General features: G+C 38.7%; 1 protein-coding gene across 1 annotated transcript in view; it reads right to left on the minus strand.

The window, feature by feature from the left end:
* The window catches only part of slc8a4a (solute carrier family 8 member 4a), a 71,082-nt gene that overhangs the window by 8,055 nt on the left and 49,973 nt on the right, over positions 1–13,054 (minus strand). The window contains exons 5-7 of the mRNA XM_077233302.1: positions 7,212–7,318; positions 3,475–3,599; positions 2,940–3,039 (exon numbers count right to left, since the gene is read on the minus strand). Of these exons, the coding sequence (XP_077089417.1) occupies positions 2,940–3,039; positions 3,475–3,599; positions 7,212–7,318 (332 nt within the window). The remainder of the gene's footprint in view (positions 1–2,939; positions 3,040–3,474; positions 3,600–7,211; positions 7,319–13,054) is intronic.

Here is a 13,054-nt window from a genome sequence, read left to right on the forward strand (position 1 = left end):
TCCTGCTCCTGCTGGGCCACGCAGCAGCCTCCACCCAGGTCTCAGCATGGAGCCACCCGCAGACAGGCCGCCCAGCCTGTGTCAGACGCTGCCAGTCCAGTTGGCAAGCGTAAGGCCAAGCATCCTTGACACAGGCCACCCAGGAATGGGGGAATGAGCTCTTCAGATGGTTACTGTTCCGCCACTGGCTCCCCGGAGTAAAAAAAAAGAGCAAATTCCTATATTCCTAGGTCTAGTATCTGTAAAACCATCTTAAAAATATATCTAAATTACATCATATGCTCTCAATGACAAATGCGGAACAGTTATTTCATGTGTTCGTGACATCAAAGCTAGATTATTGTAATGCTATAATGGGTGGTTGCCCTGCATGCTTAATAAACAAACTACAGCTGGTTCCAAAATGCAGCAGCTAGAGTTCTTACCAGAACCAGGAAGTATGACCTGGTTATTAGCCTGGTTCTGTCAAAACTGCATTGACTCCCTATTAAAAATAAAATATTGCTGATTACTTACAAAGGACTAAATGGTTTAGCTCCCCAGTATTTGAGCGAGCTCTTAACGCATAGTCCGTCGCGTCTATTGCGATCTCAATATTCCGGCCAGTTGATAATACCAAGAATATTAAAATCGACTGCTGGCGGTAGATCCTTTTCTTATTTAGCACCAAAACTTTGGAACAGTCTTCCTAACATTGTCCGGGAAGCAGACACACTCTGGCAGTTCAAATCTAGACTAAAATCTCTTTGACCTAGCATTCACATAACACATTATAGACTTCTATAATTCAATGTTAGGCTTTATAGATTAGGTGAGCAGGAACTGGGAACACTTCCCATAAATCCTAATTTACTTGTTACATCATAAGAAGGATGGCGTCTACGCTAATATTAGTCTCTCTGTTTATCCCAAGGTTTACCGCAGTCCGCCGGATCCAGGTCGTATCCAGATCTGATGAAGGACCTGCGCCTGGACACGACGACAACGCAGTCCTGAAGTGTCAACTAGTCTCTCCACTGTGAAGGCCTCCTTCCCTTACCTTTACCTCTATACAGATAAAGCGTTGTCGGGATAATTCCGGTTCACATGGCTTCGCAGAACCTGTGTTAGGCTGGATCCCATATGTTGTGATTCCTACGGTGATCCCATTTGTGTATTCTTCCATGGTACGGTTCCCTGCAGCGAGCCCGTGTCTTCCCTTGGCAGAGCCCGCTCTGCCGTTACTGTCCGGTGTGTCTCCCTCCTGTTATAGGCTGGAGCCATCTCAGTGACATTCCATATGTTGTACTGCCCAGTAACGCAGTAACGCAAACGCTTCCAAAGAAAGGGAACGCTTTCCCAGTGGTCTTGTGGAACAGCAGTGTCTTCCCTGGCCCAAGCCCCATCCTGTCTCCGCCTCAATAATGCGGGGGGATCAGAAGGCTTTTGTCTAGGCACTGGAATGTAGCAGCACTCGTGGCGTTTTAATTGGGATCCCAATCAGTCGACTATGTCAAATGTGAGCGACTGAAAGGGAACGTCTTGGTTAAGTATGTAACCCTCGTTCCCTGAACGTTCCTCGTTCCCGTTCCCTTCGCTCGGCTCCTCAGCGAAAAACAACTGGTGCGTGCATCCACTTCCGTATTATACCCGCGCCGTGAGGCGGAGAGTGAGATGCAGGTTTCGCACGCCAATGTGCATTGGCTCGTTTTAACAGTACTCGAAGATGACAGGCTCCCTAAGCGTGATCCCAATCAGTCGACACGTCGACTACGTCTCCGTTCCCCCCTTCAGGGAACGAGGGTTACATACGTAACCGAGGCGATCTTTTGTCTCAAGATGCACACCAGTAATGTGTTTTTTTTCTAAGGCACGTTTATAAAAGCTACTTACATGTCCTAATTGAACTAAGGCCATTGTGTTCCAGTTAATTTGTTTCACCACTCTACAGGCAGGACCAACCAACAGTCGTAAATTGATGACCGGATATTTGGCAGCAAAGGGAATTCGAGAGAAAGTCGGGTTGGAAGACCCCTCCGGACAATACATCGACCATATCATGAAATACTCAAATAAAATGCAGAAATCAAATTTTGCATTTTTGTAAAGTGGAAAAAAAGTTGTATGTCAATTATTTGATTTTCAATTAAATAAGCATTGTATATAAGGAAAATAAGTTTGTATGTGAACATACATGTATGTATTTTTCACCGGTCTAAAACGAATAAAGATGAAAGCATGTTTTTTGTTTTTCAATTACTAGTTAAAAAAGGAAAAAGGAATGGATGCAAAAAGTACACGGACCCGGTTATAAGGGTGCACCAAATTTATAACAAAAGACAAAACAAGAGCATTATTGTGAAACGCAATGCGGCACAATATAATGTTTTTATCTCAATTGTTTTGTTTTAATAATTGTTGGAAGCCAAAATCATAATTGAAAATAAAATTTGATTAATCGCTCAGCAGTCTGGAGCAAAGTATAATAATTAGGGAATTACTTCGGATTTTGAAGACAATTTTGTGTCTCGCTCCACATAACTGTATACTGAAAAAAATTTTAAGGATTTACTTTTAGACAATTTTTACTCAAAAATAAGAACTCAAAGAATCAAAGAAACAGCAAGCACTGAAATAAATATGAATTTTTTTACGTAAGAAGGATAAAATTAAAATAATAATCCAATAATAATTTAATCCAATAAAACAAATAATCTAATCCAATAATTTTTGTTTTATTTACAACTTCAAAAAATGTTTTTTACAGTGTTCATTTAACATTAAATATCTCCTGCTTGGCTGAGATTGAGTCACGTCGCACAGAAGATTCACATTCGGTGAGGACAGACAAATTGGTTGTTGCTGGTAAGGTTTTATACAAATCATTTGATTGAATATAAATCAGTTGTGTGGTCCACAGGCTTCTATTTGAGCATGTATGAGCACAGAGAGACACTGACCTGCACTAACAGTCACAGCACTTACAAACTGTTCTCTCCAGCTACTGCTGCCCACCACCAGCGCCAGGTTAGTCTTCTTTATTAGCTTGTCGACGGTATTCTGCAAAAAGACACAAATACACATACAACAACAAGAAGATCAATCAAACCTAAACTCACAAAAATGGGTCCTTGTAGTAGACAAGATTTAATATGACTTTGTCTCGTAGGCCAGTGAGCACAGAAGTCTCAACTAAACTGATTTCAGTGAGGCAGTGGGCGTCTATGCACAACCCCTTCTGAATTTCATTTTCTCCATTGTCATACTGTCCTAGCCATTTGCTTGTTTTGCATTCAGAGGGCTGTGGATAATCTTAGAGGGAGTAACACAGTGTTTCCACCCCAAATCTCTTCTAAATCCCCGAGCTACCTGACCCCAGTGACCTCCAGTATTGAGGCTGTCACCATGGGAAGGAGGAGGTACGGATTTAGATAAATTGAATGTGAGAAATTGAAGAGGATTGCTGTATTGTTTTTCCTGATTGACAGGACTTACCTTAAACTCATAGGATTCCTCTATGACCACCTCCAGTTTGGTGTGCTCTCCCAGACTCGGGCACCCCATCTTGGCCACCTCCTCTTCCTCAGCCACCACTGCTGGTTTGTTATCATTAGAGTCCCCTGTCAGCAGAAGACACATTGAACATCTACTGAGCTGTGTAGAGTTTGCACATGTATTACAGAGCTGAAACAGTAGAACTTCACTAAAGGAGGCCAAAAAATCTGTTTTAAACACAATTTTCATGCTCATTTTTCCATCTCGCAGTCCATAGAGGATGCAGCTGTCACGGTGTATGAATTCATTGTCTCTCTCGTCTTGCGTGCTGTTGTGTGTGTGTGCGTGTAATTGTGGGCGCAGTCACTGATCAGCGATGATCAGCAGCGCCAGCTGGCTTCAATCTGTTTTACCCTTTATATGTTCAGTAACTGGTGTCTAATGTTGTCAGATCGTTGTTCTCCCAGTGTGTTCCTGTTCCCGAGTATTGTTGGCCTCCTGTGGATTTCCCTGTTCGTCTTCGTTCTTCTTTGAGTTCCTCGCACTTCCTCGCACTTCCACATTCACCTCACTCACGGATCATCTTCACAGGACTGGGAGCACTCTACTGGTTGTTCACCGAGGTCCCTGCATCACTCCACATCAGCGCTGGATTCCGCCCGATCCACCGTTCCTCTCCAGCTGTGTTACATTCCCTGTGTTGTGACTCTGACCAAACATTTAATACTTACCTCTAATAAAGCGTTTTTGCTATTTCATCTTTCTCCTGTGTTACGTAACAGCAGCAGACTGCAGTGATCTGGCATACTTGTTATGTGACTGTACAAGTTACCAAAATAAATCATTAACCTTTACTAAACTAAAGCCAAAATAAATTGTATGAATGTGAAATGATTTAGTCCAGATGATGATAAAGATTCAAAAGGTTCCTAAACAAAGGTATTTATTATAAAAAACTAACTCAAGTAATCCACAGGTGATGAACAGGTAACGTGACAGCGTGTAACACACGAGTCACGACAATACTGAACCATGAACTGCACATGAAGAGGAACTTAAAAATACAACGATAACATACTAAATGATGAACAACAGGTGTGCTGATTGAATGAGTGTCCATAGAAACTGACAACTTTTGGGAAAAACGGATCACAGGAAACAGGTTACTGAAGAGAAACAAACTAAAAGTTCATGAAAATGAAACCGACCGTGATTATTTTTTTTGCCCCAAAAAACTATATTCAGATTAGATTTTTATTTCTTACTGTTACAAACTAGGGCTGTCAATCAGTGCTGTTTTATCATTATTATTAATATATTATTAGCATTTTTATTAATATTTTAAATGAGCTTTTATTTTTATTTTTAAGTCTTAATTTTTATTAGCTTTAGGGCCCTATTTTAACGATCTAACCTTATAAAGGTCAAAAGCACCTGTGACAAAAATTGTCTGCACGCCCAGTGCATGGTCTAAAAGGGTTGTCCCTATTCTCTTAATGAGTAATGGGTGTGTTTTGGGCGTAATGTGCAATAAACCAATCAGAGTCTCTTCTCCCATTCCCTTTAAAAGCCAGTTGGGCCCGCGCCATGGCGGGTTGCTATTTACATGACGGAATTTGCAAGCGGAAAGCCTTAACGCTTCTCCAGAGAACAAATGGATCAGCTCGTGCACGAGGTTAAATCAAAACATCTATGGGAAAAGCCAGATCCCCCATATCTTTATGTACACAATATTAATCTTTTACATTGTAATCCTTTTATTTTTATTTTTAGCTAATTTGTGTGTGTAGTAAGCAGAGTGTACGCGCATTGTGGACTTGCCTATAGGCGCATATTACTAGAAAAACAGAAAAGTAATGCGCCATTGACTTTAGTCAGTCTATCGTTTTCAGACCAGCATGCCCATGGGTGCAAATGCATTTGCTATTTAAACAACAGGCCGCAGGATGTGAAAATGATAATTGCGTAGGGCTGAAACTAGCAAAAAACACTTGCATCGCGCCTGGTGTATGATACGGCCCCCAGTCATTTTATTATTTAAACTTCAATTTTAAGTCTTAAGTCATCTAATATTTATATTGTAATATAAATATTCAAATGTTTAAAATGTTTTCAAAAATTACTGCGTTACATATTTCATTTCAGTTACATTTGAAAGCCCTAAAAAGAAAAAAAATATTTAGATAAATATCTAAAATTTTCTGTGGTCCACAGACTGCATTGTGAAAAAACCACTGAACTAGATTGTGGATGAATAGTGAACAAGAATACTGCAATATAAATGCATCACAACTGTTTAGTGAATCCCTCCCTTTGTGTTTATTATAATCAGTTGCAATGTATCATGTTGTAGTAGCACTATATACACTCAAAAAAATGAACGAGGAAGGTTGTGCGCTTTACATAGTATATTTATATTTAGTTTACTTATAATAATTGTGTTTTTTGACTTGAAATGTTTTTTTCTATTAAGGTCCACGTAATTATGTCTCAACTTAACGGTACAAAATCCTAACGTGTTGTCTAAATACAAACCATTTATGTTAAGTAAAAAATATGGTGCGACGCCAACTGCATTTTGCCCTAACTTAATTTGTTTGTGTTCAATCTGATTAAATATATGTAAAATTTAAGTTTACTTAATCCGTTTGTGTTGGATTACATGATTGATTTGTGTTGCATTAACTGAAACTGGGCGGCGCTTGTTAGTTCCCAGCATGCTTTGGATGTGGTTGAATTAAGAGAATAAATGTTAAAATTAATTGTTATTTTATGATTTTTTTTGAGAAAAGGGGAAGACTTGATAGTGTGTAATTGAGTTAAATGTTCAATTACATTGGAATTATTAGAACCATATAAATTACAGTGGGTTACCATTGTGGAGAAGAGTGGAGCATTTTGTTTGACTGTGGACTGATGTAATTATTTTCTACTGTTTTGGTTGAAGGAGCATGTAAATCTTAGCATTTAAGATGCTAATATGTGCTACTGCTAGCAAATATCTAGCTATAGTCTATCAATTCAATTATGTGTCACTAAAATAAATGAAATATGAATGGATGAATGAATATATAAAATACCTGAATCATGTTAGGAAGCCTTTAAAAATTAACTTTGAGACTACTTAAATTGGGTCGCTTAAAATGACTTAATTCCATGATGTTGAAATAACATTAACAAATTATGTTTGTTTAACGTAACCCAGTTATGTGGAACCTGTTGACGAAATAAAATTAATTAAAGCCAAAATATCATATAATTTTTTTGAGTGTATAAGCTGGAAACAAACATATCACTTGGTGTGTTCTAGAGAAGCATTGAAGAGACTGAAAGTCAAAAATCATCAAAAAATGCTTATTCAGAATTGGATCCCGTAACAGTACAGCAATTTGAAGAACATGGGGATAAACATTAAATTAAAGCAGTTAGTACATAATTAACGTGCAGAAATGGCCTAGACTAGAGATATTGATTCAACATGGCCGTTTGCACTGCGACTAGTTACTGCCTGTTCCTACTCTCCCATTATAACAATCACTCATTATAAGACCACAGTCTACTGTCTCCCATTATTCGCTCTATTCCCACAAAGAAACCTTTCAATCAAATCTGTTCCTAAATTATTCAGGGATAGATGTGAAAGCTATTAATACAATATTAAACAGAGACCCCAATCTGTATTCTAATACAAAACCATAAGAACTCTGCAGATGGATGTCAAAAGGAGATCCACTGACCGTGTTTCTGCCCGATCTCCAACAGCACCGGCTCCCCCAGGTGGATGGTGAAGGTTTTGTTCTTCTCATACTCCTCATCATCAATGACCTTCACCTCCAGGATCTTCCTGTGTGAGACAAAGACAGAAAATTTTGACGGCTCAAAGAAACTTTACAAATAAAGTGTGTTACAAGCGCTAGTGAGTAAGTCAAAGTTGACAGTGGCAGGAAAAACTACCTAAAATTGTTTATTAAGATTATTAAGAAACATTGGTATAGCTATGCAGCATCAGCCATTGACAAAGACTTGGAGAAAGAATTGAGGAAAGGCAATGGAAGAAAGGGGCTCATTCATGAAACACAAGAAGAATGGTTTTCTGTGTAAATCGTTCGTAAAACCATTCTTATGTAGATTGTCGCTTTCAGTTCAATGCAACAATTGATGTAATGGATTTATGAATGATTTACACCTAAATTCATTCTGCTTGTTTTTATGCATGAACCCCAAACAGTGTTTGTAACATTCCCTAATATTCATTGAATGAACAATTATTGAAAAAAGGTAATGAAAACTTTATGCAGTGTGCATTTTTGAGTTTCCTGCATTATAGAGAAGCGCAAAAGCAGAAGAGCTGATTTCCTCAGAGAGGCAGAAACATGAAGCAGACGGGGCTGCGGTACAATGCTATTGTGCTTAGGAAGCAGGTGGTTAGCCATGGCAAATCGCCATTTGTCATTATTAGCAATTAGAACACGGTTGATAAACACTGTCTACAGGAAAGCTTTACAACAGCAAGGGGAGAATTGAATTAATTTAGCAAAAACGATGGTGGCACTCAAATCACCACAGTATATAATTTTGTGGTAACCATGGCTGTACGCAGGGTTTTAGAAATAGTGAGGTCCAAAAACTGAGCTTGCTTGAGGGTCTGAGCGCCCCCCTAGAAAAATGTTGATTCCCTTGATCTACAAATGTTCAAGATTGGATAACAGTAGCTTTAAACCATGTCAGTCTTTTTCATTTTCGTCAGTGAAATTTCATAATTTCATAAAACAATCGCATTTGGGTTTGGAATGACAACATTTTAATTGGTAAATGTTAACAGAATGAAAAGGTGAACAATCCCCTAGACACTTATAGAAAGTATAAAAGGGCACATAAATATTAAGACTGTAGATGTCTCAGCTGAGTTAGACATTATTTTGCAAAACTGTGCAGATTCAGTGTTGAAACTGAATTTAAATAAAAAAATTAAAAAAAATGTTTTGCCTGCGTGTAATCCAGTCTAATCCAGGATATGAGGACATAAAGGAATAGAAGTGAACTGATCTCAAGACTGTTTGGTCGGGACAGAGCTCATGAATAATGACAAAGGCAAGGGACAAAGGTTTGTCAGGCATGCTCAGGTATATCTGCATTTCCTGTGTAAACACACGTTCACACTGCTGTTTTGTACTGTAATCCCTCTATTACATGTTAGCACTAATCTTCTCTCTGCCCACTTCTCTGTGCTTTGCAGCCTTCATTGGCCAGACGTGTGTGTAATTAAATTCATTAGGACTTGTTCTTTATTAATTAGCCCACCGTGTTTATCCTACATGCTTGTAACACGTGCATGCCTTAGCACATCCCATCCCCCATTTTTGTCTCTGCAGTTCTCCATCCCAATGACCCTGTAAACATCTTGTCTACACTATAGTGTGTGGCAGTGTCATACAATACGCTCAAAAATATTAAATACAAGGAACAGAAAAAAATATGACATGTTGGAAATAAGCAGTCGCATCATGATTTATTTATATAAAAAATATAAATATCTGCCAGTTTGTGCTACTGAACCTATCAATGTCCCCTTATCAAAAAAAGTGTGGTAAAATGTAAAAATTACTGACAGCTCCATTAATAATATATTATATCATTATAATATACAGACACAGTAATAATTAAAAACGCAGAAAATTTAAACCCGACCCGAATTTTTTCATGACGGACGAAAGTTTTGGAGGTAATGTGTAAACGTGATAGACACAACGTTAGCTTGTATCTATTTTTTAACATGCGGAAATTTTGGACGAGAATTTCAGACTCAGTGTGCAAGGACTCTTTACAGACCCCAAACCTTTGAAAGGCAGTACACATAAAATAAAAAGTGGTCAGAAACAATTCAGATGTAGTTTCAATAATACTTCACTGCGTTTACAGCTGCAATTATAATACAATCAAGTGTAAAGATGGTTCTTGTGAGATTAAACTGTTTTTTATTCTGGTTGCTTTGGCCTGGATGTTGGAGATAAGAAGATCCAGGCAAACAGCAGGATAAGGACGGATGAGGATAACGGAATGCAGGAAGCAATTAACCATGATGCCAGGCATCCACAGTAGCGTCATCTCTGTGACCAGGTAACTTAACCCCACATGCTAGCTCTCAGCTGTAATTAGATTCATTACTCACTGAGGCACACACTCCCCACCAAAGAAAGAGACAGATGTGCATAAACAAAAAAATCAACAAGGGACATTAATGCGGTCTGAAACTCACACAGCTGCTCACTTCCAAAATCTATCCACTTCACACTCACATGCACAGCCTGTACGTATGCTAACAGGTATGCATACACACACTGCAGCCATTCAGCAAGCACTGAAGTTGTCATGGGTGAAATTCACAAATTTACACACAGCCACACACATGGTGTCAACTCAATAATAAGTGAGCACATTAACAGTGTTTGCAATAAAAATATTCGCTCCATGCACTGGGCTCTCTCAAGCTGAAGAGGGTCTTTATGGAGCGAGAGTGGGCTGCGGAGATGACAGGGCGAGCATTAAAAGCTCGGTTCTAAATGAGTCATTAAAAGCACCTTCAGCAGCGCGGCGCAGGTAAGATTCTCATGCATTCACACAGTAAGGCGAGCGCATTAGGCAGGTGTACACACTGCATTGTGTAGGAACTAAATTATGGGGTTGGCATGGCAACAGGTAGCTAGAGTGCGGGGAATGATAAAAGTATAGGCCTTAGGCAAAGATAGAGACGAAGTCAGGGAGGAGGAGGGAGAAGTAGTGAGATGGTGGCAAAGTTAAAAGGGAGGAGGACTTAGATTTAGAAACAGAAATAGAAAGGTGAGGCTGATAAAACAGCGCCTGTTTTCTTGAACGTTAATGCTTCACGTTCTGAAAGTTACAGACGCAGGGGCAAATAAAGCAGCCAAACTATCAAAGGTAGCACTGTAAGCATAAATGAGGAAGATCAATCTCGCTTTCATTCTCTCTGAAAAATATATACACACACATTCACACAGACAGAATGCTTCACAAATTCATGAAACTGGGGCGAAGGAAAGAGACAGAATAAAACACAAGGAAAAGCTCTATCATGCGTTCAGATAGATGTAGATGAAGAGAGACACAAGTGCAACTGGAGAAAGATAAAGGAAAGGAAGAGGGAAAACACATTACAGGGATAGTTCTATGTGATGCCGTTCCATAAGGAGCAAAAAAGGAGCAGTTTTGGTTGCTTTTTTCCATGCAAATGCAATGTATAGGGACTTTCAGGTTTCGTAAAAGCGGTCCATAGGACACCTGCACTACGGGCCTCATTTATAAAATGTGTACGCACAGATTTGAACTTCATGCAACAATTCATGAAATCCATGCCAACGTTCATATTTCAAAAAACAGTCTTTGACATGGAAAAGTGCTTAACGCCACGTCAGGGTCTAAGCAGACATGCGCACTTTTCCTTGTGGTAGAATGGAGTAACTAACTGTAGTAATTTGAAATCTTGAAATTTGAAAGCAATTCTTGTCGCTCGCCATTCTAAAGTAAAGGATTTGGACGTTGACTGGTGCTTTTTTATATGTTAAAGGGATAGTTCACCCAAAAACGAAAATTCTTTCAGTATTTACTCACCCTCATGTTGTTCCAACCCCGTAAGACCTTCGTTCATCTTCGGAACACGAATTAAGATATTTTTGCTGAAATCTGAGAGCTGGATCACTCCTCCATACTAGTCCATAGGCTTCTTCAGGGATTGAAACTTGCTAGCCCCAAAAAGTAATTAAAGACATCGTTTAAAATAGTCCAAGTGACTACAGTGGCTCAATCAAACGACGAGAATACTTTTTGTGCGCAAAAACAAACATAAATAACGACTTTTTTCAACTATTAATTTCCTTCTCTATGGGCCTGGAGTCAGTTAACGTAGTGTGATTGCGTAGAGCTACGCCAAACGTAGGCTCACTATTGGCCGACGTTGGTCATGTGTGTGATGCGTGTGACGTACAACAACAGAAGCTTATGCTGTTACACTAGTGAACTGACTCGAGGCCCAGAGAGAAGGAAATTAATAGTTGAAATAAAGTTGTTATTTTTGGGGGGTTATTTTTGCGCACAAAAAGTATTCTCGTCGTTTGATAAACTTAAGATTGAGCCACTGTAGTCACTTGGACTATTTTAACGATGTCTTTAATGACTTTTCGTGGCTGGCAAGTTTCAATCCCTGAAGAAGCCTATGGACTAGTATGGAGGAGTGATCCAGCTCTCAGATTTCATCAAAAATATCTGAATTCGTGTTCCGAAGATGAACGAAGGTCTTACGGGGTTGGAACAACATGAGGGTGAGTAAATACTGACAGAATTTTCATTTTTGGGTGAACTATCCCTTTAATGACTTTAATTAGGCTGCATTTACAAGGTGAAGATCTGAAACCTTTCAACTGCGTGTAACCGGTTCTACTAGACCGGCTCCACACGGCATTCGAACCATGGCCTCCGTTTTGGGAGGCGGCAACTCTAACAAGGAAACTAAAGACCGCAGAGAAAAACGCGAGACACGGCCAGTGGAATAAGAAGCCTCTTTTAAATGTTGAACTTATTTTAACTTGAGTGATGCGTTTTAGAACGCCGTGTCATACGCGAGACGCTGCAAAAAACGCGAACGGAACGGTCATACATGTCTGTCTAGCGCGTGTTTACATCGAAAAATAAAGTGGCACAGTCCAATGGAGAAACTTGATTTTCCAGTACAGGATGAGAGCTTATTAATTACGAAAACTATTCTTTATTTTCAATAATTATCATTTTATTTTAGTTAGTTTTAGTAACTGTTGTTAGTTTCGTTTCGTTTTAGTTTTCAATTATGTTGAAATTTCAATTTTATTTCAGTTTACGAAAATGTTTTTCGACCAATAGTTTTAGTCTTAGTTTAAGTTTTCGTTTACGAAAATAACCTTGGTAATTCCTTGATTTTTTTTTACTCTGGCATTAGGCTTCATGAGAGAATTAGTGAGGTGTAATCCATGAGAAAATCACTCTTTTGAATCAGATGTTTGAAATGAGTCAGTTAATCCAGTTCACAAAACTGGTTTGAATCAGAATAATCTGCTAATCCAATCTCCAAATGACGACAGAATGTTATACATGCATACATACATACACACACACACAGACAAAATGTTTTGTTTGACATAAAACTAAATTTTGTTAAATATTATGTTACTATTAATAATATTATTAATAGAGAAAATGATATATGTGGGGAAATGTATAATTTTTCAGTTCTATAAATGGGATAGTTCACCCCAAAATGAAAATTCTGTCATCATTTACTCAACCTCAAGTTGCTCCAAACCTGTATCAGTTTCTTTCTTCTGCTGAACACAAAAGATATTTTGAAGAATTTTGGTAACCAGACAGTCAATGGACCCAATTGACTTCCATCGTAGAAAAAAAATACTATGAAGAAAGAAACTCATACAGGTTTGGCACAACTTGAGGGTGAGTAAATAATGACAGAATTTAAATTTTAGGGTGAACTATCCCTTTACGCTTTTTGTTAATGCTTTAGAAAAGATTTTAAAAAAAT

Source organism: Siphateles boraxobius, unplaced genomic scaffold (genome assembly GCF_051911475.1).
Source record: "Siphateles boraxobius isolate OS27281-9 unplaced genomic scaffold, OSU_SipBor_1 18, whole genome shotgun sequence".
NCBI classification, from domain to species: Eukaryota; Metazoa; Chordata; class Actinopteri; order Cypriniformes; family Leuciscidae; genus Siphateles; species Siphateles boraxobius.